Here is a 25,872-nt window from a genome sequence, read left to right on the forward strand (position 1 = left end):
AATGTATCTGGCTTGCACTTTTGCTACTCATGGGCACCTAATTGTTTTTCTGAAAAAGACCTGGAAACACCCAGTCAGGATACCAGAGATAGCCCCTTGTTCATTAATGATTCTTTTTTTCTCCACTTATTTTTTTTAATTTAAAAAAACTATCTTTTCTCATTTTACATGCTAAATCCATTTCCTACTCCCTCCCCTCCTCCTGCTCCTACCACCTTCCCCCCCTCACCTTCCACCTCACCACCCATCCACTCCTCAGAGAGGGTAAGGCTTCCCACTGGGGGGTCAACAAAGTCTAGCAGGCAGGACCAAGGCCCTCCCCACTATATCTAGGCTGAGCAAGGTATTCCTTCTAAGAGAATGGGTTTCAAAAAAGCCAGAACAAGCAATAGGGATAAATCCCAATCTCGCTGTCAGTGGCCCCACAGTCTGCCCCAGCCATACAACTGTCATCCACATTCAGAGGGCCTAGTTTTGGTTCTATGCTGGTTCCCTCGCGGTCAGGCCAGAGTTAGTGAGCGAGCTCCCATTAGCTCAGGTAAGCTGTTTCAGTGGGTGTCCCCATCATGGTCTTGACCTCTTTGCTCGTATTCTCACTCCTCCCTCTCTTCGATTGGACTTTGACAGCTCAGCCCAGTGCTCCGCTGTGGTTCTCTGCATCTACTTTCATCAGTTGCTGGATGTAGGTTTAATTTCCTGTTGGATCAAGAGCAGTTTTGCAGAGATGGTACTTGGCACCGAACAATTTTTAGCCCTATCGGTGTGAATGTAAATAGTGGAGAATTCATGTAAGTACATCAAGGACGGCTTCAGGCCTCTGGTGATCACAACCATGGAGCATCCCACACGGCAGGACTGAGCTAACTAAAGTGCTGTAGGGAAGCCTCTAAGTGGCCGGTTTTGACAGTGGGATGAGCCCTGAGAGCAATGCGGACACACCAGACGTGAATGGTATAATTATGAGTCAACTGTGCTGTGAAATATTGGGGGATACTACAGCTGATGATTTACATCTGCCTTTATTGAGGTGGAAAGATGCCTTTAATCTATTGCTGAGCAATCCAGGACATCACAAGGGTGTTAAATTATTCAAAATTTACATGAGTATCTATTCATGTGTGGTATCTTCTGAAATGTTAACAGTAGTTATCTATGGGTGATGAAATTTTGGGTAGTTTGTCTTTTAAAATTTACATACATCTTATTATTAGCATTGTGTGTGCATGAGGACACAGGTGGGTATATGCATGCCACCTTGCAAGTGTGGACACTGGAGGTCAACTTTTGGGGTCAGTGCTCTTCTACATGGGTCCTGGGGACCGAATTCTGGTTTCTAGGCTTCTGCGGTGAGTACCTTTAACTGCTGAGCTATCTTGCTACCCACATCTTTACTTCCTTTAATAGCATTTTTGTATTGTTTGGATTTTATTTCTATAGTGAACAGTTATTGTTAATTAATAAAACATAGCTCTTTCAGATGAAAGACAACAAAAGGCTCATAACAAATAACCTTCAAGCGTCCTTAAAATGATAACTGTAAACCAAATTAAAAACAAAACTCATTTCAAAGCCATTTTATTGCTGGGTAGTCACTGTACATGGAGATGGGTCTCATCAGGACATTTTCTTGTAAGGACATCATGGACTTTGACCATGTTCATCCTCTCTCGTCCCCTTTCTCCTCCTTCTTTCCTTCCTCTTGCCACTCCCCTTTATCTCCCACCATGGACAAACACAGATGAGTCATCCAGCTGGGCCACAAACTGAGACGGAAGCTGAAATGGGCCCTCTGGGTGACAGGGGAAAAGAAGAGCCGGACACCACTGGGCACTGCATGATGCACACTTTATTCTGTCACGACTGGTACACATCAGGAGCGGGTGACAGGAAACTAGTAGGGGTGCACAACTCCTCTGGACTAACGGCTTGTGGGAGGCATGACTAGCTTTGGCACACGGACTGGAAAACCATATGTTGCCTGGAAGAAGACAGGCAAGATTAAAAAAGCACAAACCTGACACCCCATGGAAATCATGTCTGAATCCTGCAGCATGTTAAAGAGTGGATAATCACAGAGGCTAACATGCAATCCTACACAAACCACACTGTTAAACTAGACTATTTCATTTTCCCTTCTTAGACATGGAGAGACGATGGCCTTAGTAATTGGTTCCTAATAGCATAGAAGAGTAACTAACACACTGTAGAGAGATCTGCCACTGATTCCCACAGCAGCCTAACACAGTTAAAGACACAATGCCAAATAATGATCCTTCTAGATCATCTTTTTATTAAACCAAATCCTATTGACTCAATAATTCTAACTCGACTTATACTTACTTAAATAGAATTCCTCATATCTTTATGTCAAAAAGCATTCTTGCTAGTGTTTCCATCTTTGTAAGCCACAATGGACGAGAGGGGAACCTGGGGAATGACATCTTTCCTTTTCAAGACAACGTTATGCTGAAGAAAACATCAAAGAAGCGAGGCTACTGTGTGTGCTGCAAGTATTTTGAATTTCCGTGTCACTGTTCACACAGAGAACCCAAAGCAGCCAGCCCGATATGTGGTGTAGCAGAATAAGATGGGGCAGAGGCATAGATTCCAAACAATTTCCCAAGACAGACAAAGAAAGAGGAAAGCAAACAAAAAGAGGGATGGGAAAACCACCTTCAGTAGAAGAAATCATCACAGTGAGAGATCTATCCACTTGTAATGGACCACACCCCGGAGAACAGTTCTGTAATCAGGATGATAGGCAGAATGCTCATGACGATTACAAGTCGGTGAGCCCACACTGGCTCAATGGGCTGCTTTTCCTGTGGTGGAGAGTTTCTGCCTTTTTTTTTTTTTTTTTTTGCCAGTATAGAGCCAAATTTAACCCCAAAGGGCCATCATATTCACTGAGAACCCTTTTTTTTTTATTTATTAACTTGGATATGTGGCTCATAATCATTTGCCTGGGGAAAAACATATTATTCATCCATGATGAGATGTTTTGAAATATGACAGTGATCAAGATATGGTTCATTCACAAGAAGTACATAGTTAGATATTTGCTTGTGATATGAGTGTTAAGTTAGGCAACAAGGAAGAGATGGAACATATTTCTTCAGAAAACTGTCAAATAAATGCCAAAGAGAAACAGCAGTAAAGGAAGTCTTGATTCCCACAGGGGTTACTCTCTTCCATCTGCTGAGGGGGAAGGCAGTAAAGGCAATCCTCTTTTGCTCATCAAGACAAGGACCACTGATCACAAAGGGAGGTGAGAAGGGATAGAGCCGAAAGGAATCTTTCTTTGTCTTCCCAGTTTTAAACACTGAATGACAAACTGCAGGTTGTGCAGCCAAGATAGTAGTGCCCGGAAGTTTGATGAAGAGCCTGGCTGGGTCCCTGTTCCTTATAAAGTGCCATGCCCCTGGCTAGCCTGATTCTTCCAGCACTAAGGAAAGGAATGCTCTGCCCTCCCCCCTTGCTGCCACATTGTTCTTGGTAAGAGACCTGTTTCAGCTTTGTGTGAGCCGAGGTTGTGTAATCTGAAGGCCAGAGAGGAAAGTTTCAGCCAAATTCCACTGTAAACATTCATGGATTTTTCAAGGGAGACTAATGCATTGTTGGAGGTTGACTTTAGGAACCATTTCCTGATTGTGCTCCTAGGCCACGGGTGGAGGCAGCTCCCTCTGACTCTTACCAAACCAGCAACAATCATTTTAGATGCTATGCCTCTTTACAAGGAAATGACTTTTCAAGATCATAATGATTCTAAGAAGGAGATTCAAGGTGAGTCAGAAAGATGCTGGAAAGGGGGATGGGGCGAGGCAGAGAAAGACTTTCTTCCATGTTCTTATAGGACCAGTCGTGAGGCAAAATCATGGCAAGTGGCTCAGTCTTTCTAAGATGTCCTAAGGGTTTTCCCATGCTGTTGGGTCTAACATCCCATACCAACCACCTGGGGCTGATTTTACCCTTCTAGGTGTGGTAACAAGCTCTTCCGGCATTCAGATCTCCTGCAAACCCTATCAGGAGATGCCTCTGTGAGGCTCCTATTCCCCAACCAGCCATTCTGACTTTGGCCACAGGTCTGTTGAGGGCCCACTGTGCTTCTCTAGGGGAAGGGAGGGCTGCTGGTGGTGGTGGCAGGAGATGTGGCCATGGGGCAGAGGAGGAGTGCCGCCAAGGCGGACCTTCAGGAAGGCACCCAGACTGCAAGACCTGGGACAAATCCAAGGTCAAGGTGGTTAGGAGAGAAGTGGGAATGGCCAAAGGAAGTACCTGGAAGAAAGGTTTTCAGATTTTAGAAGAGAGGAGAATGGGAAAACTCCATGGGCCAGGGAATTTCACAGGAACCAAATGTGATTTATGATACAAAAAAGAAAAAAAAAGTCCCTTGCTTATCTTGCTGATCAGGAAGACAGGCTTTAGACTACCCTGCCATTAAGCTATTCCCGCACTAATAACAAACACTAAACCAAATGTTCCCACACTATTAATCTCACATTTCAATAATTCATTAGTTCTGAATTTTCTAGGTTGTTTAATTCATTTAGCAATCCACAGGTTAGCTACCACCGCTGAGGTGAAGAAGGGCATGGAAAATGAAGCCGTTAAAACTGGAATTAATTTCATTTTCTGTAAACATGAGTTAGTAGCCCGGTGGCACAATAGATTGTCAAGGAAAACAGAGAAGTGGGTACGGAGTCATCAGCCTGGCTTGGGCCACCTCGCTGGCCGCCGGGGAGGGACTCTCGGGCTCAGCAGTCTGCCTTCTTGTTAATAAAAATGGAAGAGCAGGTGAGCAAACCGTCCACCTTTTCCATTTCCGAATTGCTCACGGGGATCAGTAGATGGTCCTTCAGTTTCTCATAAACCTGCAGATACCGGGAATCAAGAAGGGAATGGAGAAAGAAGGTTACGGTTTGGCCTGTTCCACCGCTCTCAGGGACAGAATTAATTTAGTTTATATATTTCTGTTTTTCAGCCATTGAAGCCTAAGTACACACGTCCACGGTCCTACCCCAGAGCTGGCCACAGGTACTGCTAGAATACTATGCTTTAACTTCAAGGTGAAGGATGTGTCACCAACTCGGCTCTTCCCGGAGCTACCTTTGCTCTGCCCTTGTCGTTCCTAGAGTAAGCGATAATCAGAACTCCACGGCTGTGTGTTTAGTTTGAACATCCCTCCCTCTCTTCACTCTCATGGACCCTAACTACACTTTTATGTTTCTTTCCTTACCAACTCTGCTGGGAGAATGTGACAGCGTGTAAGTTAAGTGCGCACTGCTGGTCACACTGTGTTTAAATTATAGGTGCGAATTTTGTATCATCTTTCAATCATAGTGGAAAGTACGTGTCAAAACGTCTAATTAACAGTCCACAGATTTCTTTCCCCTGTGATCAAAAACACACTTTAAAAAACAAAATTACTTGAAAACACTGCTTAAAAACAACCTGCCCTGATTCTTTCAGAAACATCATGTACCCTAAAATTCAGCACATCAGCTAGAGTGTAGGAGCCATCTGGGCTCCAAATCCAGTCCCAACAACTTGCTACTGCCATTCCAGTAAAGTGACATCCCTTCTAAGCTTGTGCGCCTCTCTGGAAGGCTGGAGTATGCCTACCATAGGGCCACTGCTGGGACTAAAGAGCATGTTTAAGGCATGCTTAGCACAGTGTCTGGCCCGTAAGATCCCGGTGAACAAGGGGGTTACTGATGGTATTCTACTGTTGATGGACTCAGGGCTGAACTGAGAGGCAGTTAACTACATTTTGTTGCTAGGTGATCAATGAGGCTGAGGAGGCATGCAGTCCTCCGAGTAGGTTGTGTGGACTTGCAACTTGTTCATATTGCAGATTCTAAGCTGGGAGCCCTGGAACCTGCATTGCTAACCATCCCAGCACACAGAGTGTAAGATCCGCTGTTCACCCAGGAGCTATTTTAGTCCTCATCTGGTTGGGAGTCCTCTGTTTTCTTTAGGCTCACACTTCTGCTATGGTAGGAGAACAAAACTGCCTCTCCATTCCTCAACCCTCTTTTCATGGTACTAAGGACTAGAGGATGAGCCTACTCTAACATAGTCCTGCCTATGCAAAAAGTAGAGCAAGGGCTGAGAAATGGCTTTCCTCAGTCAGTAAAGTACGTGCCTTGAAGCATGGGGACCTTTGCCAAGAACTCATGTAGAAAGAACTGGGTGTGGTGATGCACATTTGTGACCTAGCATGGGGCAGTGGACCTGTGGCACGTTCCCAGAATTGCTGGCCAGTCTGCCTGGCCTACTTGGTGAGTTCTAGGCCTGGGAGAGACTCCTGTCCCAAAACACAAAAACAAAACAACCAAAACAAAAAAGTAGGTGGCCCCCAGTGTTGTTCTTAGGCTTCCATATGCACCCATGCATACATGCACACATGCACCCATACATGCATTCACACATGCACACCATACATGCATTCACACATGCATGCACAATGCACCCACACATGCACCCATACATGCATTCACACATGCACCCACACATGCATTGACACATGCACCTACACATGCATGCACACATGCACACACACGTGCACCCACACATGCACGCACACATGCACCCACACATGCATGCACACTCACACCCTCCCACACCCCACACACTCAGACAAATAGCATAAAACAATGCTGCATTTTTCAAAGCATAAGACATAAAAGCAAAATCAATGACCACTAAATGTCCTTCTATAGCATTTCTTATAAATGTCATGTAGCTCTGGGCAGGGCTGAGCTCAGAATGCCTAGCTCAGAATGCCCTGACTCAGGGGCTGAGCTGGTTATATACTCTGTGATGAAACAGAGAGAAGTAACAAGATGAAAGACTGCCCTGAGACAGGGGGATTTCCTTCATTTAGGAAAAAAGCCAGGTCCAGAGACTCCAGCTGACTGCAAGTGTGCCAGATGCCTTCCTTCCCTGTCTTCCCACCACCAGGATGTGCGGTCCCCGCTGCCTTGAAAAGCAAATGGCTCTGATAAGGTGGCAGGCGCTGGATGCACACTGAGAGCTGGAGCATGGGTTTGGGGGAGGAGGGAGTTCTTTTTTTCATTTTTATTTTTCTGAGGCAGGGTCTCGTGTAGCCCAGGTTAACCACGAACTCTTGCTGTATAGCTGAGGTTGGGCTTGAACTTCTAATCCCCTGCTTCTCCCTCTCAAGTGAGGGGAGTACAGGTGCTGTCACTACACCTTGCTTGTGCGCAGTGCGGCGTGGGGGGGGGGGGATTCTACTTGGGGATTTGCGATTAAGTGGCCAGAAGTCTAGCGGTTAAGGTATCTCCGCAACCCTTGGCGTTCTTCTCTGGAAACCTCTGAGTAGCAGGCGGCAGCATCCCCACCATTGTGTGTGCTCTGCACGAATGAGAAGTAAATAAGCAGCCCCTTTGCTTTCAAGGAGCCTTCCCGCTGTCCCAGTGTTTGGATAGGTAGAGCGAAAGGGACGACCTCTTTTGTTGCCCCATCATGAGTGAGTCCCCAGAGAAGCTAGCAGAGATGATGACTTTACCTTTGCACTTTCTGGGTACTCTTCTGGGGTTCGGTGCAGTAAGACGTGCCCTTTGTTAGGGATATTTAGATATATACAGTTGGCGGCCATGTCGTCAGGCACAGTGAGCTTGTCATAACGATGGTCACTCATTTGCTGCATGATCTATAAAAACAAACAAAGCAGGCTTAAGTGGATCCACCCACACGCATGGAGGAAGGCGCTAGGAAGGGACACAGACCTGGAAGGCCTCCTAGATCCTTCTGTATCTCAGGCTCCCGGACATCACCTCCAGTCACCCAGAACCAGGAGAAGTAAACCAAGTGTTCTAATTCTCTCGCCACATTTTTTTTTTTTGAGTCAGGGTTTCTCAGTAGCTGTGGAGCCAGTCCTGGAACTTGCTCTGTAGACCAGGCTGGCCTCGAACTCATAGAGATCCACCTGCCTTTGCCTCCTGAGCGCTGGGATTAAAGGCGTGCGCCACCACTGCCTGGCTCGTATTCTCATTCTCTTCAAGTTTGTGCTTGTTTCTGTTTTTAAGTTTTAAAACTGATTTGTATTTTGGCTTTTGCTCTGAAGACACATCAGCAGTACATAAACCGGTCGGGTGCAGAAGGTCTGGCTGGAGGTTTGAGGACATTCTTGGCTGAGAAAACATGGCTGCCCCAGTCTTAGGGAAGACAGATCACTACAGCCATCAGAATGATCAGTAAGAGGTGGCCATAAACATGCACAAACATACAGAATTTACTGTCTGCATACATTAAAGTCAAGGCCCAGATTTATAGGACATCACAGTTATGAGTAGGTAGTTATACTACATTAATAAGGTGGGGTATCAGGGTAAACACTTGACGCTTTCTATCTGATCTCAAAGCTTCCACTTTAATGTTTTATTAGAATACACTATGACGTTTCTATGCATGTAAATAATATATTTTGATTGTACTCACCACCCCTATCCCTTCTCTTGCCATGTCCCCTCCTGCCGACCTCCTTTCTCTTTCTGACCAGCCCCCCTTCTCCTTCCATGCCTTTCTACTTTTTGATGAGCCAGAGTTCCCTCAGCCTTCCCTGTATTTGAAGTGTTCCCCTGTTTTCTTTTAGTAGTTACGAAGTTGCAGGTCTTACACCGAAGTCTTTGATCCATTTTGGGATTTAAATCAAGTCTGACTCCTAAAACATCTCTCTTAACCCTCTCACGTTCCTCGTGAGACAGCACCAAGCACGGCAGAGGGGTCCATGACCGGAGACCTCCGAGAGACCACCATGCTCATGGACTTAAGCCCCCAGTACCTGGGAGAACCATGGGCAGGCTTTGGCTCAGTACACGGAGGTGGGATGCTCCCACCACGGGTTTGTAGTTGAATTCCTGGTAAACAGATGACTTATTGCATTTTCTATCTACAGGAGAAGAAAACACAAGCTACACTGAGAGAAAAGGAAGCACAGCTCAGACCACACACTGAGACCTTGCCCGCATCTTCTCTCCACATTAGCGTGGTGGACAGATCTCCCACCTGTCCGTCTGGCTCACGAGAGCCCAAGGGTGACTACAGAGCAGAAAGGCCGCTCTCAGTGCTCACGCTTTGTTCAGCAGTGAGGGAACACACCACAATCTCCATGATTGCAGACTCCAGGAAGTGCCAATGAAAGAGCCTAGACTTCCTTCCTGCTCCGTCCCTCCCCCGCATCAGCTTCCTCCAGGGAGCAGACTTCTCCTTCTTTGGCCCTTACTTGAGTTTTCTTCAGTTGACGGCATTAATTTGAAATTCTAATCTCTGCTTTTCCTCATTACCTTTTTCTGAGCTCTATGCACTATGGCTTTTGAGGGGGGCATTCCAGAAACTACTGGCCAACATCCAAGCCAGAATAGTTTGAAGATAGTTTCATTTTTCTTTCATTATTGGGAAGAAGAGAATTATAATTTTCTTAATGGGGAAATAATTTACTGGTGAGGATATATGAAGCAGTTTACTGATAAATTCTACTGAGGGTTCCTCTTAAAATAAATCCCTTAGCAAAATCACCAGAGCTACCTCAGGAGAGGCTTCCAATTAATTTATCAAGGCCTTCTTGATTATCGTTTTGTGGCAAATTATAAGCCGTGCCATAAGAAATGACTTTTAATAATGAACAGAATCCATGTAGAGCTGTGAACAGTGCTGTTCAACTCAAAGTAAAATGCAAAAGTTCCACATTCTGTCTGTCGTTGTAAAAGACTTCAGAATGGGTACTGTAGACAACAACCAACCAACCCTTCTTTTTCACGGAGAAGACAAAGGTGCTCATTCTAGTCACGAAGAATTTCTGCCATGTTAACTGAGGAGCAGTTTTCCCCTTTCCTGTCCGAGTGTTCATTTTCATAGCCTGTGAACGGTTACTGTCTGAACAGTGAGATAGTTTGCTGTTCACTTACAGCTGGGTGCAGAAGACACACGTATGTACACACACAAAGTAGTGCATCTGCTGTTAGGGGACACACAGAGACAGGTTCGGGGATCACATCTCTTCATGCTATGCACATGTGTGTGTGTGCACTCATTTATGCATGCATGTGCACACGTGTGTGTGTATATATATATATATATATATATATATATATATCAAAGATGAACTTATACTGTCCACCCTGGTAGGGCAACATTTCAAAGGGCTCAGGGTCCCAGGGACCACGCAAAGGAAGGCAAGGCCAACCAACCCTTTCTCTCTTCTTCTACTCAGTCTTGTGAAAAGATGAACGTTGTCTTAAGCATCCCGAGAATGCAGCTGTTGGGCTGATTTGTGTTCCAGCATTTTTTTTCCCTTAAGGATGGAGGAAGTGGCTGTGTACCAGCATTCTTGGTAAAGTGTTCCTTTAACAGTAAGTACTGAACTTCCTGCTTGGAGCACCATACACAAGAACGGAAGCAGAGAGCACCTAAACTCTCCACACGTCACCAAATTCCTCCTGGACCAGATTCTTCTATATCCTGAGAGGCTACAGGCTCAACTGGAAAAAATCCAACTAAGTGCTTGCTATGCTGTCCAGTCTGTGGGGGAAGGTTTTGCAATGACAAGCTGCATTTCAAATGCTGTATCTGACTTTTGTCAGTGGACTTATTATTTTCCTTTGAGTAACCTAATTAGAATGGCAATAATTAGGATGGGAAGCTATTGATATCTGGTCCAGGCATCATGGGGTGTCCCCTTGGGGGCTAGGCACAATGGCTGTGTAAGGTGGCCAATAGAGAGGTGCAAGGGCTCTCTAAGAGCTGCCTCCCGGAGGTGACAATCCAGTGATGCCAAGCATGGGAAGGCCAACCCTCTCTCATCCCAGGCACCTTCAGCAAGAAGGCACGCGGTCCTAGAGAGGAAGGGACTTTGGGCACTGGCCTGGCCACAGCAGCATCCCTGTGTCTCTTTCACAGCTGCCGGCTTGGAGGGAGTGGCCTTGCTCCCCAGGGTGGAGTTGTCACAAACAGTGGGAACCATTGGGAACATTCTGGCACACAGCCTGAATCTGCATGGCCGGTCCCATTAGCCAGGCATTTCCGGCAGGTTCCCACATTTCTGGGAATTTTCTCACTGAAAGGATTGGACAGCAGCCCCATTTTTCTGCCTCTTACTCATGCCTTCTTTGTATTACAGCAATTACATAAAAGAAAAAAATCCTGGGCTGTATGGTTGGACAGAACAATTTAAGACTTAATTGGTCAAATACTGAGACAAAGAGATAAAGAAGGTATTTAAAGACGCTTAGGAAATATTCCAAACATATTTTTGGCTTGCTCACAATTGATCTTCCTATGATAATATATGTACATACCCATCTCAAGACATTAAAATGAAATCAATATGAAAAGCAATTAATAATAGAGCCCATTGAGAGATACAGTATACAATGCACGATCACTCCTTATTGCTACTAGGTATCTGAAATAACTATCGATTTATCGCGCATCAGGAGTTTATCGAAAGCCTGGCAATGTATAGTAGTCTCTACGTCTGGGCAATCCTCTCAGAGCCAATATAACTTAACTATGGATAGTATTATAGAATTGCTACCACATCCTCACATTTTATGGGCTCTCATAGATGAGCTCAGAACGAACACACCCTGAGAGCCACATATCTAATTAACTAAAGAAATAACTGTACTGAGGATGAAACCCAGAGCAAGAGCTCCACAGCCAAGCCACACCGCGAGTCCAAAGCTGTCTGTCTGTCTCTTTCTGTCTCTCTTTCTTCTTTTCTGTTTTGTTGAACCAGGGTTTTTCTGGGTAGCCCTGGCTGTCCTAGAACTCACTATGTCAACCAGGCTAGCCTCAAACTCATGAAGATCCACCTGCCTCTGCCGCCCTAGCACTGGAATTAAGGTTTGTGCCACCACACATGGTTCAGATTTTCATTTTTTATATTTATTTTTTGGGAAAGGTTTTCTCAGTATAACACCCTGGCTGCCCTGGAACTCATTTTCTAGATCAGGCTGGCCTCAAACTCAGAGACCCACCTACATCTGCCTCCTAAGTACTAGGGTTAAAGGTGTGTGCTACCACTGCCTGGCTTCAGATATGTATTTAAAAAAAATAATATTTGTAATTTTTGATAGTTTCAAAGTAAGCATACAATGTATTTTGGCTATACCCACCCCCATACCCCTTTTCCTCCTTCTTCAATATAATACTTAGCATCCATCTTTGGAAGCCCCCTATCCCTGGGGGTTGCTTTGGTCTGGACCCCACCTCTGAGAAAGCCCACCAAGCACTGAGCCCTCCCCAGGGAGGGTCAGGACCACTCCCACAGGCTATTTAGTCTGCTGCCCAGAAAAGGAACACATGGTCTCTGGGTTTCACGTGGTCTCTCCTGCTGTCTCTTTCTCGACCCTCGCCATGCTCCCAGCCACCTGGGGAGCACCACATTAAACGTGGGCATCTTTTATTCAATCTAATTTGGTCTGATTGGAATTATTTGTGTTGGCAGAGAGGCTCGGTTTAAGAAATATACCTAACACTTCCAACACATTCCTCTTCCCGATTTTATTCTGCCTCCTCCTCTCTTTAAAACATTTAACCCACCACATCCAATTAGTGCTACCCATATGAGCATAAGTGTGGGGCCAATCACGGGATGGATCCCGGACAACCTACTGAAGGCCACACTCCCAAAGAAAAATGACTCTATTCTGCAACAGCTATCAACTGCTAATGGCTTCTCAGCTAGGGGCGGGCTGTGAGAGTTAGTTCTTCCTCATCCCTGCTGGAGCGTTGACTGTCTTGATCTTCTATGAGCAACCCCTGCTTTGTAAAAGCGTTTATCACGTGCAAAGGATAGCATTCCACAAGACTTCTCCCGTTCCTCCTTATGTTCTTTCTGCTCCCTGTTCTGCAGTGTTCCCTGAGCCTTGGTGGACAGGGTGATATCGATGTCTCACTTACGGATGAGCCCTCAGTCACTAGTCATGACTTTCTGCCTTAACTGCTGCCTATTGTGACAGGAAGCTTCTTGGATCTGGGCAATGTGGACACCATCACCTCCTTTATGCCCTGATGGGCTCCGACAAAGAAACTCACAGAAAGAGTTTTAGTTTGGCTCACGGCTTAAGGAATCAGTCAACCAAGGTGCAGAAGGCAAGGTACAGGGCCAGGGGACAGCTCTGCCACTGTGGCCAGAGTCAGCACCTGAGTGCTGGAGCTTGGTGCTTTCTTCTTTGCACACAATTTGAGACCTGATCCCATTGGAAGCTGCTGCCCACTTTCAGGTCAGGTCTTTCCCGCTCTGCCTCATCTTTCTGGGTTCACTCTCATCGACTCAAACAGAAGTATGTTTCCATGGTGGTTCTAGATCATGAGGTTGACAAGATTAGCTATCCTAGTAACCTAAATCCCACCACCAGTGGTTAATTCTCTGGGTTTCGGAGACAGTTGATTTTTAGACATCTTCGTTGGTTGGGAAGAATGGAAATAACATTCAACTACTACTTATTGGTGTGTTTATGCTCTTTCTCACAGCAACCCTGTGTATGGGGTGACAGAATCTCTATCCTTAAATGAATGTAAGCCAAGGTGGGGAGAAATTCAGTAATATGTGTGAGGTCATTCACTCCTTTAGACAGGCAACCTAGGTTTCAAGCCTGGATGCACGTGTCTTCAAATGCCTACCTTCATCCTGACACACCAAACTACCATCTTGTCACCTGTAAGACTGGCAGCGTCTGGTGGAATACATTTTCCTATAGAGTTTCCTTGGCATTTGTATATTCATAGAAGTTTGTGTGTAAATGTATGTGATACAGAGAGTCTGGTATTTGAAGCCATTTGAGTTTGATTCATATGGTTTGATTTCTTTGAAACTATTTTTTTTTAAGTAAAAGAAAGAACAAAGCTTTTGAAAGGGAAGAAGGAGTGGGTGTAGGCCATTACAATCTCTAGAGCCGAGAGGAGCAGGGGCCAAGGTGAAAAAAACGGCAAACAGTCAAACCCTATTCGCAGTGATGTCCTGGGTCAATCTGGCCATTGTACACCACACTGGCAGTCTAGCCTGCCTGGCAGTGGAAGGCTTCCCTGCAGATTAGAGTTCATGCACTCAGAAAAGCATCCTAATTATTTTTCCTGGATCAGAATAAAGAAAACCCCATTAGTGGGGTTCCCATATAAATCAATGTAACTATTCTGGACCCCAGCATCTAGGAAAAGAAAACAGCAACCACTTAGCTCCCTGGATCTCTTCAGAAGTACTGCACTGCTAAATTAGGGCACACTTCTGCCAAACAGATTATATTCACGTTTGCTATGAGGATGGACACACGGTTTACATTAAAATGTTCAATGCTCTTCACTGGAAATGTAATTTCCTGATGGATTCTCATAGAATTTTGTTGAAGGTGCAGAACTTAGGTATCTGAGGGAAGTGACAGACCAGTGGTGTCCCTGTGTCATCACTGGTCAGCAGCTCTGTTTATGCTCATGAGTAACGCCAAGGACACAAAGGAGAAATACTGGAATTCTGTTTGGGATGATGGGCGTGAGCGCTCTGCTGAGTTGTGCAATCGTCCTGAATACTGGAAGAGGGTTTCATCATCCCTCCCTCCATGGAAAGGCTAAACACATAACACATTTTTAAGTTCTCTTTCCCCGCTTGGAATGGGGTCTTGCCATGTGACTGAGGCCAGCCTTACACGCAGTAGCTGGTACTGCAGGCATATACCACTATTTCTGGATTAACACACATTTTTAACTTAACTCAGATTTTTACCACCATTTACATCTAGACCAAAGGTTCTTAAATTAAGGGTTTGACACCACATAGGGTCATGTAACTGAATGTCAGAGGGTCATTTACTATTTGGCAATAGTAAAAGGTTTCTAATAGCACAATAACTAAAAATGAATTCAAAACCAAATGTATGATGAATCCAAGGTGTTTCTAGCAATGCCTGCCCACACTGTATTACATGACTTCATGTTGAAGCCTTGAACTTGAACACGAAAACATGAACCTTGCACCACAATGCTGTCATCCCACGCACTGCCAATGAAAGCCGCAGGAAACAACACAGATTTGCCATAATTGTGTGCTATAAACAGCAGAATCTTTACTCTGCATGCAATATTTTCTGCTCTTACAGAAACATAAAGGTTTAATTACAGAAAACAATGACATTTGCCATTTTGCTGCATGTATGTAATGAATTACATATCTTTTTATTGCATTGTCTTAGACAAATGGACACACCCATCACGTCAGAGCATAAAACTGCTTTGACCTTTTAGTGGTAAAATACACGTATACCAAAGAGCTTCTATATTTTTTTCAAAATCTATTGTCAGCAAATGTTTAATTTGTATACCTATCTCTTGGACCTGTTTACCTAGGGCTGTGTGAGAACTTCTCAGGTGGAAGAGTTGTGAGCAGCAAAGCTCAGAAGCCCTGGCCTAGGTGGTCTTTAAAACAAGTCAAATCTCAGTTCCTAACACTTGCTGATCCCTGTAGAATAAATATCCCTGCCAGTCAGCTTCCCAAGTGACATCATTGTTACACAAAGAGATAACTTGCACAAATAACCCCAAGAACACAGCCAAGGGTACAATACAGTAATGTACCCGGGAAGTTAGAAGTTTGGATATTTATTATCTTTTATTACCTTGGTTTTAATATAATTTGTTTAATTCTAAGTATATAAAATCTAATTTAAAACTGTGTGTGTGTTCTATCTGCATGGATGCTTGTGTACCATGGTGTGTGCCTGGTGTCTATGAAGGCCAGAAAAGGGTATCAGATCCCCTTGGGACTGGAGTTACAGGCAGTTGTGAGCTGCCATTCAGGTGCTGGGAATTGAACTGGGGTCCTCCGGAAGAGCAACTAGAGCTCTTAACCACTGGGTGAGCCATCTCTAAAATTTAATCTTTGAGACAGTGCTGATGACGAATATAAGCTCAGCTGGCCTCCAGCTTAAAATCCTCTTGTCTCTGCCTTTTACACGCTGGGATTCCAAGTGTGGACCACATCCCAGCCACGAAATTAATAGTTAACAGCAGTTATAGTTAACAACTAACTTTAAAATTCTCCCAGATTTTACAGTCAGTTCTAAGAGGCTAGTAGGAGCTCCTATCAGCAACAGCTTTAAGGGACTTGATTTCTGGATGTTAGTATAAGTGGCCTAGCGTAGAAGGCTTCTATACATTGATGTTAGCATAAGTGGCCCAGCGTAGAAGGTTACTATACATTGATGTTAGTATAAGTGGCCCAGCGTGGAAGGCCTCTATACATTGATGTTAGCATAAGTGGCCCAGCGTAGAAGGCTACTATACATTGATGTTAGTATAAGTGGCCCAGCATGGAAGGCTTCTATACATTGATGTTAGAATAAGTGGCCTAGCGTGGAAGGCTTCTATACATTGATGTTAGTATAAGTGGCCTAGCGTGGAAGGCTACTATAAGCTGATCTCAACTTTTTATCAATGCCATAACAACTTTAGTTTTGAAATCTGGTTTGCAGAAATTTTGATTCCCACAGACAGGCTGCATTTGGGAACTGATGCTCAGTTTAGAAAATGCACTAATGGGATGTAGTATTATAGTTACTGGAAGGCGAGATGATAAACGGGATTTATGAAATGGGAGCCAAGACTCCTTGGCGCGTTCAAATATGCAAGGCAAGATAAAGTGTTTCTCTGTTGATGTGGAGTGATCGGATGCTTGAAGCCCAGTTGTTCTACGGTGGAAAATGAAGTGAGGACCACAGAACGCCATCTTTAACTTGGCTCCCGCCTCTTTATCTTATCTTTCCCTTGTAATTCAACCTGTTGTTTGTTAGACTTTATGTATTTTTATAATCGTTGTTGTGAAATGGGGTAAAGTATGATTATATAAATTCAGACAGTTCTTTTAATCATGAAACCATTATGTAATACTTTTCCTCTAGTAGACTATTTTGGAGACAGATTTTATATATCTGTATCTATATATACAAACTATGTATCTCTCTGTATATGAACTAGCCTCAAACTCAAAATCCTTCTGCTAATGTGGGATTCCCCTCTGTATGCTGTGAATACCATTGGTTAATAAAGAACCTGTCTTGGGCCTGTGCAGGGAATAGAGGTACACAGGGAAAATTAAACTGAACGCTGGGAGAAAGAAGGAGGAGTTAAGAGAAGCAATGGAGCTGCCGCCAAAGACAGACACGCTGAAACTTTGCTGGTAGGCCACAACCTCGTGATGATGCACAGATTGATGGATATGGGTTAAATTAAGATGTAAGAGTTAGCCAGAAATATGCTTAAGCTATTGGCCAAACAGTATTGCAAATTATATAGATTCTGTGCAATTATTTCTGGAGTCTGGGTGGCCGGGAAACAGACAAGTGGCCTCCTTACAACCTCCTGCCTCAGCGTTCTCAGTGCTGGGATGACAGATGTGGGATATTAGCCCAGTTCGCAAAGCTATTTTAAAGAACATACCTATCTTTATCTTTTGTTTACATGTATACGTGTATGCGTACACATGAGAAGGTATCTATAGAGGCCAGGAGGGGTCAGCTGGAGCTGCAGCTAAGGTGGGTGTAAGCTTGACATGGGAACTGAATTCAGGTTCTCTGGGAAAGAAGCAGGGCTCTTAAGGGCTGAGCCTCCCCTCCTTCCTAGACTCTTTGAAAATATTTTCCAGTGCTTACATTATTATTTTATGTGTATAGAGTGTTTGCACTGGCCTGTTCAGTGTAGGCCATTTACCTCCCTGGCCCCTGCCCACCACATGCTAGTCATATCCTTTCCCACCCCAACACTACAACAACTGAAAATCTTTCCATGTGTTGCCAAATAGCCCCTGAGAGACCAGACCGCCTCTGCCCGAGAGTTACTGTTTGAAGAGAGAGCCTCAAATTCATTCAGAAACAGGAAGAAAAACAATGAGAGAGAATGAAAGCAAACTTTCAAGTTAGGATATGATTTACTTTATTAAAAATTTTACTTCACTGTGTGTGTGTGTGTTTATACATGTGTATATATGCTCTTGTGCACACTCATGTGATGAAAGCCAGAAATGGATGTTTGGAGGGCTTCCTTTATTGTTCTCCATTCTGATTTTTGAGACAAGGTCTTTCATTCAACCTGGAGCTTGCCTATTAGACCGGAGTGGCTGCCCTGCCCACCCCTGGGATCTGTCTGTCTCCACTCCTTCCCGGGCTGGGGCTGACGGCACACCTGACCACACCCAGCTTTTACATTGGTACTGGGTATCCAAATTCAGGTCTTCATGGTTGCAGAGCAAGCGTGTGCCTGCCGATCCCCTCTTTTCTAGTCTTTCTTCCCATTGGTAAGATCCCTGATGAGAAACTGATTGCTATTTGGGAAAACAGTTGATTGATATCATATCAACTTTTTAAAAGAAGCCCAAATCCCCACTAAGTAAACCATAATCTTAGTTTCTGGATATGACCTTCATCAGTGTTAGAAAACGAGGAAGAGGTATTGGGAACACTGGTGATTCCATTGTGTAGAAAACCGAGAATAACCCTTGAGACATAGGCAGGATTTGAATTTATCAAGACTACTTCTCAGAGGCTCAGAATGAAGAATCTAGGTGGCAATACTGACCTAGAAGGCTGCACACTGTAGTCAGTTCCAGAGCCTAGGCTTCGATGCAGGTTTTTATCTGTTTTGGTTTTGTGAATGAATTTAAGAGGACAAGGAGGCCTGGCTCAGTTGTTTTCTGCTCTGTGATTTGGGGTCGACCTGGCTGTACAAGAGAATCATCTGGAAGCTTTTGAAAAACACATTGCCTTGTTCCCAACTATAGGTTTTTTTTCTTTTAATTATTACTTGCTAGGGAAAAAAAATCAGTATTTCTTTTACTCTGTCTGTGCTGGAGATTGAACTCAAAGCCTTTAGCATGCTCCAGCAAGTGCTCCACAGCTGAGCTCGAGGCCCAGTCCCTAATGTTTTGTTTGAAACCTTCTGAAGTGCTGGGAAATGTGGATTTTATTCTAAGTGACAATGTACTTATTTGAAACTCAGGGTTTAATGAATAATAAGGAAGGGGAGAATGGAAGGAAGCTGAAGACTAGACATGATGAACTGATTTATTAAGCAACATTTTCCACTTCCCTCTATGTTTGTTTGTGTGTGTGTGTGCGCCTGTGTGTGTGTGTTGAGTATAACTGTGTGTGAATGTGTATGAGTGTGTGAATGAATGTGTGTGAGTGTATAAGTGTGTGTTGGACATTGAACCCAGGGCCTCACACATTTAAAGCCTAGGTGTTCCCAGTGAGCTACACACCTTCAGCCTTCCACTACAAATAATTTGACCTCTTTTCTGAAAGTTCCCTTCACACAGGGCTCTGCCTGATATACACTGGGCATTCAATTGATAATTGTTGAATGTTAGATAAAGCATGGTCTTCAGCAGTGTACTTCAGCATTCTGCCAACTCCTAAATCCCTCCTCTATCCTGTTCAGCTCCCTGTAAGACGCTCCTTCAGAGCTAAGGCTTCAGCGAGGAGTGGAACATGGAAGGGCCTTCAGCTGGCACTTGTGCCGAACCCTTTTGCTGGTTAGGGAATCTCTGACTTCAGCCAGCTTTCTAGAAATCCTCCCCCAATCCTCCCTGACAAACTTCAGAAATGGGAGCAATCTCCTTATCCAAGGAACTGTTTGGGTTTCCTTCCTCCCTGCACTGCTCCTGTGTGGGCCCTGGCATCTGTGTGCTTTCAGGCTGCAGGATGGCGGCCTGGAAAGGAAGGTAGGCTTTAAGGAGAGGGTCTGTCTCCATACCTAATAACGACAACACGGAATAAGAACTCATTGCAGAGCGACAATTATCACATGGACTCACTCATAAATGGTTTTTAAACATAAAGCAAAGAAAACCAGCCCACAAATCACAACCTCAGAGAACCTAGACAACAATGAGGACCATAAGAAAAGCAAACATGGGAAGTAGAAAAAGACAAGATCTTCTGAGTAAATTGGGAGCATGGGGACCTTGGGAGACGGTAGAAGTTGGGAGAGAGGCAGGGAGGGGAGCAGAGAAAAATCTAGAGCTCAATAAAAAAAGAACTCACTGCTGATGCATGCACATTAACACGTAAATGTTACCAACCCAGAGAAGGGCAACATGCGGAAAATAGTATGTCCCATTTAAAAAAAAAACAGGATATTTTAGAGAAAAACCAGCATTCATAACCATTTCTATTTCTTTAGTCTGGGGGAGTATAGGAACACGGTCTGGGGAAGGAATCGTGTGAGGCGAATTCTGAGTGCTTGTGAGAAAACTCCAAGAAAAAAGACAAGAGTCTTGTGACCTCAGTTTTTTAAAAAACCCCACTGAATTGTTCTTGGCTTGAGCTTTTGTTCCCCTCCTAGTTCTAGCAGACAGGAGTGAGTTTATGTCAGATTATTCATTACAACTCTCCGCTGTTATCTGTTTATATGCCACTGTAGCCCGCCTTGTAACTGTACACGTGACTCTTCTTAACTCTCAGAGTACAAACTGTCTGATGCTCGGAATAAAGTTGGCTAGTGCATGAGACTTTAATTGGCCTTATTCACTGACTCCATTTTCCCAGGTCTCTCTGCCAGCTAGAGCTGTAAACGGGAGTGATAATATTAGGGCGCCCTATATAAATGCCTAGAGAGACGTTACTCTAGAGCATGGTTCTCAACCTGGGGGTTGTGACCTCTTTGTAAGCTGTATATCAGATATTCTGAATATCAGATATTACATTATGATTCATAACAGTAGCAAAATTACAGTTATGAAGTATCAGTGAAATGCTTGTATGGCGCGACAGAAACCTCTGTCAGCACACAACAAAAATATGAGTCCTTCAGTACCTTTGTTTAGTTATGATTTGTTTTATTTTGATCTCTGTAACTATGAGTCACCTCTGGGTAAATATGTGGTCACAGCTTCGAACCTGAAAGGATATAGGGAAATGGCCCTGAGCCCTGTCCCCAAAGCTACCTTTTATATCCGGAGACAATGCCATGAGAAATACAGGAACCCAACACAGGGTCCGTAACAGAAAACAAGGTTTATAAATACTCGTCAAGATGGCCGGATCAAGGTGACATTTTGACTCTCTGAACATAACGGACAATGAGGACTACTGAGAACTCAAGAACAATGGCACTGGGTTTCTGATCCTACTGCACGTACTGGCTTTGTGGGAGCCTAGGCAGTTTGGATGCTCAACTTACTAGACCTGGATGGAGGTGGGGGGTTCCTTGGACTTCCCACAGGACAGGGAACCCTGATTGCTTTTCGGGCTGAGGGGGGGGACTTAATTAGGGGAGGGGGAGGGAAATGGGAGGCGGTGGCTGGGAAGAGACAGAAATCTTTAATAAATAAATAAATTAAAAAAAAATAATAAAATAAAAATAAAATTGAAAAAAAAAGGTGACATTTTGAAAGATGAAAATAAGAAAAACAGTAAAGTGAGGACAGAGCGGGGATGAGCAATGGGGGACTTGTGGGAGAGCGGCCACAGGAAGTTCTCCACCATCTAAACACCTCCGATCTAGTGTCTGTCTCTTACCACATGCTTTACTGATGTTCAGCCAAGTAACAGGGCACCCATCAACACCAGTGGCTTTTAACACATGTGACTTCCTCAGAAGATCAGTAACCCAAAACTCAACCACCCTCCTTCCAACTCAACCGACACATTTCCTAATCCCTTCCACACCAGAGGTGCTACGGTTGGCATGGTCAGAGGGTCACCAAACATGAGGGTCACAGGGGCCACACTGCGATGTGTCGTTCAGCCCACGAGGCAGGACTCATCCTTTTATTTATTTTTTAAATATTCTGTCAAATTGATTAGGCCAAGAAAATAAACCAGAGACTGGTAGAGATAGAAGATATGCAACACAGTTTTCCTTTCTTTGCATGAGCTCGACTATGGGTAAATAAACACAAACTTAAAAGAGAGATAGAAAAGAGTGAAGGATGGCAGAGACTCCACAATTGGGCAAATGCTGACCCCAGTTGCTGCCAATGGAAACTGAGGTGGAAGCCAGCCCCGCTAGTGTCTTACAGGCTAGACGCTGGATGTCCTCCAGGGCAGCTGTCCTCTGGACATGTCTGAGTGTCACTCAGTTCCCAAAACAGGAATCTAGGTCAGTGAAATCCGGCAACACTGCCCAGTGATTGCTGGTGGTTTGCTCCCTTGGAGAAGATGGGGGGGACCAGTTCGGAGGCACTGGGAAGGTCTGAAGTCTTTTCCTAATCCCTCCAAGGCTACCCACCCCATTCTGGAGGTTTCCTTGTGTCATTTTGCTCAGCACTGTTCTCTCTTCTGTAGTCCCTCAGCAACAGGGTCCAGTTCCCCTCTCCCTGGCCTTGCCTCTGCACTGCCCTGTCCATCCTCACACTGGCTTCTCTCTCATTCCTGAAAGACAACATCCAACTAGCTTTCAGAGCAGACCCACTGCTTCTGTAAAGTCAGCAGAGCACAGCATCCTCTGGAGACCACACTCTGATTGACCCTCTCCTAAAACACAGAGGGCCTGTTGTGTGTGCCCATCAACTCAGAATTCAGGAGGCCCTGGACCAAGGACCGTCAGCCTGAGCCAAAGACAGATCCTGTCTCCAAAGACCAGACAGACAGACAGACAGACACACACACACACTCGCACACACACACAGATACACACAGACACACAATTTTGTGGCTCTCCACAGACTGTAGGTAAAAAAAAAAAGCCCAAATCCTGTGGCCAAGGACAATACCACATTAGGCGAGACAGTAGGCCTCCTTTGAAATGATCCTTATTGATAGCTTTATAATTACATAGATGCTACTCCCCCCCCCACCCCCAGACAGGGTTTCTCTGTAACAGCCCTGGCTGTCCTGGAACTCACTCTATAGACCAGGCTGGCCCTGAACTCACAGAGATCTGCCCGCCTCTGCCTCCCAAGTGCTGGGATTAAAGGTGTGTGCCACCACCATCTGCCTGTTACTTTTTAAAGGTAGTTATGCACCCTTACATTTAATGGCAATTGCCTTGGTTGGCCATCATGGAGTCCCCGCGGGAAAGAAGGCTCTCACTTCTTAGCGAGGCTGATTCAACTTTTTTATTCCCAGAATAGACTGAGCACAGGACACGGGGTCAAATGGGGAGAGCGAGAGGCACAGCCAGGATGACAATCCATGAATTTAGATTCTAGATGCTCTGCTTTGCCCTCAGAGTTGCTTTGACTCTGTGGGTAATCATGGTGCTTTAGTAAAATCAACACGGGATCAGTTTTCAAATTCTCCTCTTCCATCAGAGTGGCTTGAAACTCACTTTTCTTTTACTTCAGGGCCTGATGTTAGGTGGTGTGTGTGTGTTGGGGGAACTGCACAGAAATACAGAGGTATGAGTCATAGACAAATTTCCTGTTCTCAGAAAATGATAATATTTGTTGAGTTTTGGTAAAACGGCATATTTAAAGAAGGAATTTCAGCATGTCGAATGGACCGAATGCTGGACTCTAAATGACTACCCTGTTAGGTATTATATTTCAAGTTTGGGTTATGTTGGATTTTCTGCATCAATTAAGGTTAGGATTTCTAGACCCCCATAGCTTTAGTTTGATGCTTTCTCTATTTTACACTCGTGTTACCTGGAGACTGGCTTCTTCAGTGGCTCTTTATCTCTTTATTGGGATGCTAAGATACAGGTCTAGCAAGTGGCTCATATTCTTGAACCAACTTGGTCCTGTGGAGGCTGGATCTCTCCTCAAACCTGGACCCTCAGAATTTTCCTAGACTGGCCACAGTAATGTTTTCAGACAGGCCCTTAGAGGATTTTAAGTCACGTCTCTCACTAGGGACTGCTAATTCGAGGTGATTTTCTGACTTTTATTTTTGTGAGTCTTGGATGGCAAAGCCCCACGTGGGGGCATGTGCCTGCCACTGAGAGATGGCTGAACTCCTCCTGCGGTACCCAGTGGAGGCAGCACAGTACTTCTGATGTCCCTGTCTATAATGGACATGTTGAACAGCACTTTAAACATAATTTCTTTCCTTTTTCCCCTTTCTGCCATTTTCTTGAAAGTCCAGAAGAAGAAAAAAATGTGCACATCAATTATTCTCCTTTCTCCCACTTGGCCAACTTCTCCTTCTCCTGCCTTGGCTGTTTTGGTTCCACAGTTTCATATTATTTATTGTCTTATCATGCCAAAGCATTTTATTTTGGCCACCCCAGCCTTGCTGGCATTGGGTGCTGGGAATACCGTCAGATGTGGTAACTGCTGCCAAGAAGCACACACAGTTGGTGTAAGCTCTGCTTGCTCAGTATTTTAATTTCTTAATACAGCCCTGGTAGACTCAAAGATACCGCTGCTTTGTGAATCTGATGAACACACCTGGAACGGGTGCCCAGATACGAAGACAGAATTAAACCCAACAGGATTGCCAGTCTACCTTTTACAATGAGGTCCCAAGTGGGAAACCCTCTATAGTTCTCTGGGACAAGCACAAAGACAATGTCTTTCTGTTCCCATTTCAATCCTCCGTTAATACTCATGAATTTTCACTTGTCCGCTGGTTTTGCTATTGTTGTAGCGTCAGTAAAGGAAATTCCAGACAGTGAAAAACCATGTAAAATCCAAACACATTTAGGGTTTTTCCATCTTCCTTTTTCTTTTTAAATATGGCCATCTAAAATGACATGGACATTTTTGGACATAAAAATCAACGGTAAAGCTGAGTCAAAGCAAGAGGAAACGCGACCTGAGTGGCTTGGATTATATAGTTAGTCATTCAAAGAAAATCAAGCTCCGTGCATGCAATTCAAAGGAGCTGCAAAACAGCCTTTGTCTTCATTCTAGGAATCTTGGATATGCATTCAGTTATTTCAGGAAGCAGACCAGAAGCCTAAGAGACGTTCCCATTGGAATGCACCCGGAGTATTTAATTTAAGATTTCAAGCCTACTGGAATTCTACTGACTGTACTCCAACTCATTTACATGTCAAAGATATGAAAAATAGAGTGGAGATCTTATAATTCTTCCTAGTTTTAAAAAATAATTCAGTATAATATAAAAGAACAGGATTTTTATTTCTGTGTTTTTGGAGACAGGGTCTTACTATGTAGCTCTGGTTGACCTTGAATTTGAGATCCAAGGATATATTCCCACACCTTGCTAAGAACAAAATTATCAATAGAAAGGAAGAAAGGAAGGAAGGAGGGAGGGAAGGTTGGAGGGAGGGAGGAAAGGAAGAAGAGAAGGAGGGAGAGAGGGAAGAAAGGAAGGAAGGAGGGAGGGAGGGAAGGAAGGAGGGAAGGAAGGAAAGCTTGTCTGTCCAAAGGAGAACACAACTGCTCTCCAGCTCTAAGTACAGAAGCTAAGAGCGTTCCTTGTGTTGACTGGCCAGCAGATGGCAGAGCCCTTCAACAGGCCAGTCTTGTATTTCTTCTAGGTTGGGCCAGCAATTTCCTCATCAACTAATTTTCTGAGAGTTTTAACTAAGAGCCATGTAGAGGTTTGAATAAGAATGCCTTCCATGGGCTCAGATGTGTGAACACTTGGTCTCCAGTTGGGGGCACAATCTGGAGAGGCTGAGGTGGTGCCACCTGGCCGGGAAGAATGCCCCTGGGACAAGCTTTGAGAGCTAAAACCTCCAGCTGATAGCAGTTTCTCTCTCTGCTTCATGCTTGCTTGCAGGTCAAGATGCTAGGTCTCTACTTCGAGCTCTAGTTGCCACACCTGCCACTTGTGCCCATACCTCTTTGATGAGATGGGCTCTTATCTCTCTGGGACAGTAACCCCAAATAATCTATTTCCTCCATCACAGCCACAGCAAAGGGACTAAGAGAGGTCACTGCTTCTTCCTGCCACTCTCTCCCTCCCCCTCCATCTTCTCCCTCTCCCCCACTCTCTCCCTCCCCTT

General features: G+C 44.6%; 1 protein-coding gene across 2 annotated transcripts in view; it reads right to left on the reverse strand.

The window, feature by feature from the left end:
- Window positions 1-1,828: 1,828 nt before the first annotated feature.
- Window positions 1,829-25,872, reverse strand: part of Ddah1 (dimethylarginine dimethylaminohydrolase 1) — a 126,193-nt gene continuing 102,149 nt past the window's right edge. The window contains exons 5-7 of one of the 2 annotated variants that reach the window (XM_041651054.1): window positions 7,532-7,675; window positions 4,812-4,871; window positions 1,829-1,978 (exon numbers count right to left, since the gene is read on the reverse strand). In XM_041651054.1, coding sequence (XP_041506988.1) covers window positions 1,919-1,978; window positions 4,812-4,871; window positions 7,532-7,675 — 264 coding nt within the window. In that variant the 3' untranslated portion in view covers window positions 1,829-1,918. Of the gene's footprint in view, window positions 4,872-7,531; window positions 7,676-25,872 lie in introns of both variants that reach the window. The other variant, XM_041651064.1, reaches the window with a different exon arrangement.

This window comes from Microtus oregoni, unplaced genomic scaffold (assembly GCF_018167655.1).
Source record: "Microtus oregoni isolate MIOR12 unplaced genomic scaffold, Mior012 000000F_ref0000247, whole genome shotgun sequence".
NCBI lineage: Eukaryota > Metazoa > Chordata > Mammalia > Rodentia > Cricetidae > Microtus > Microtus oregoni.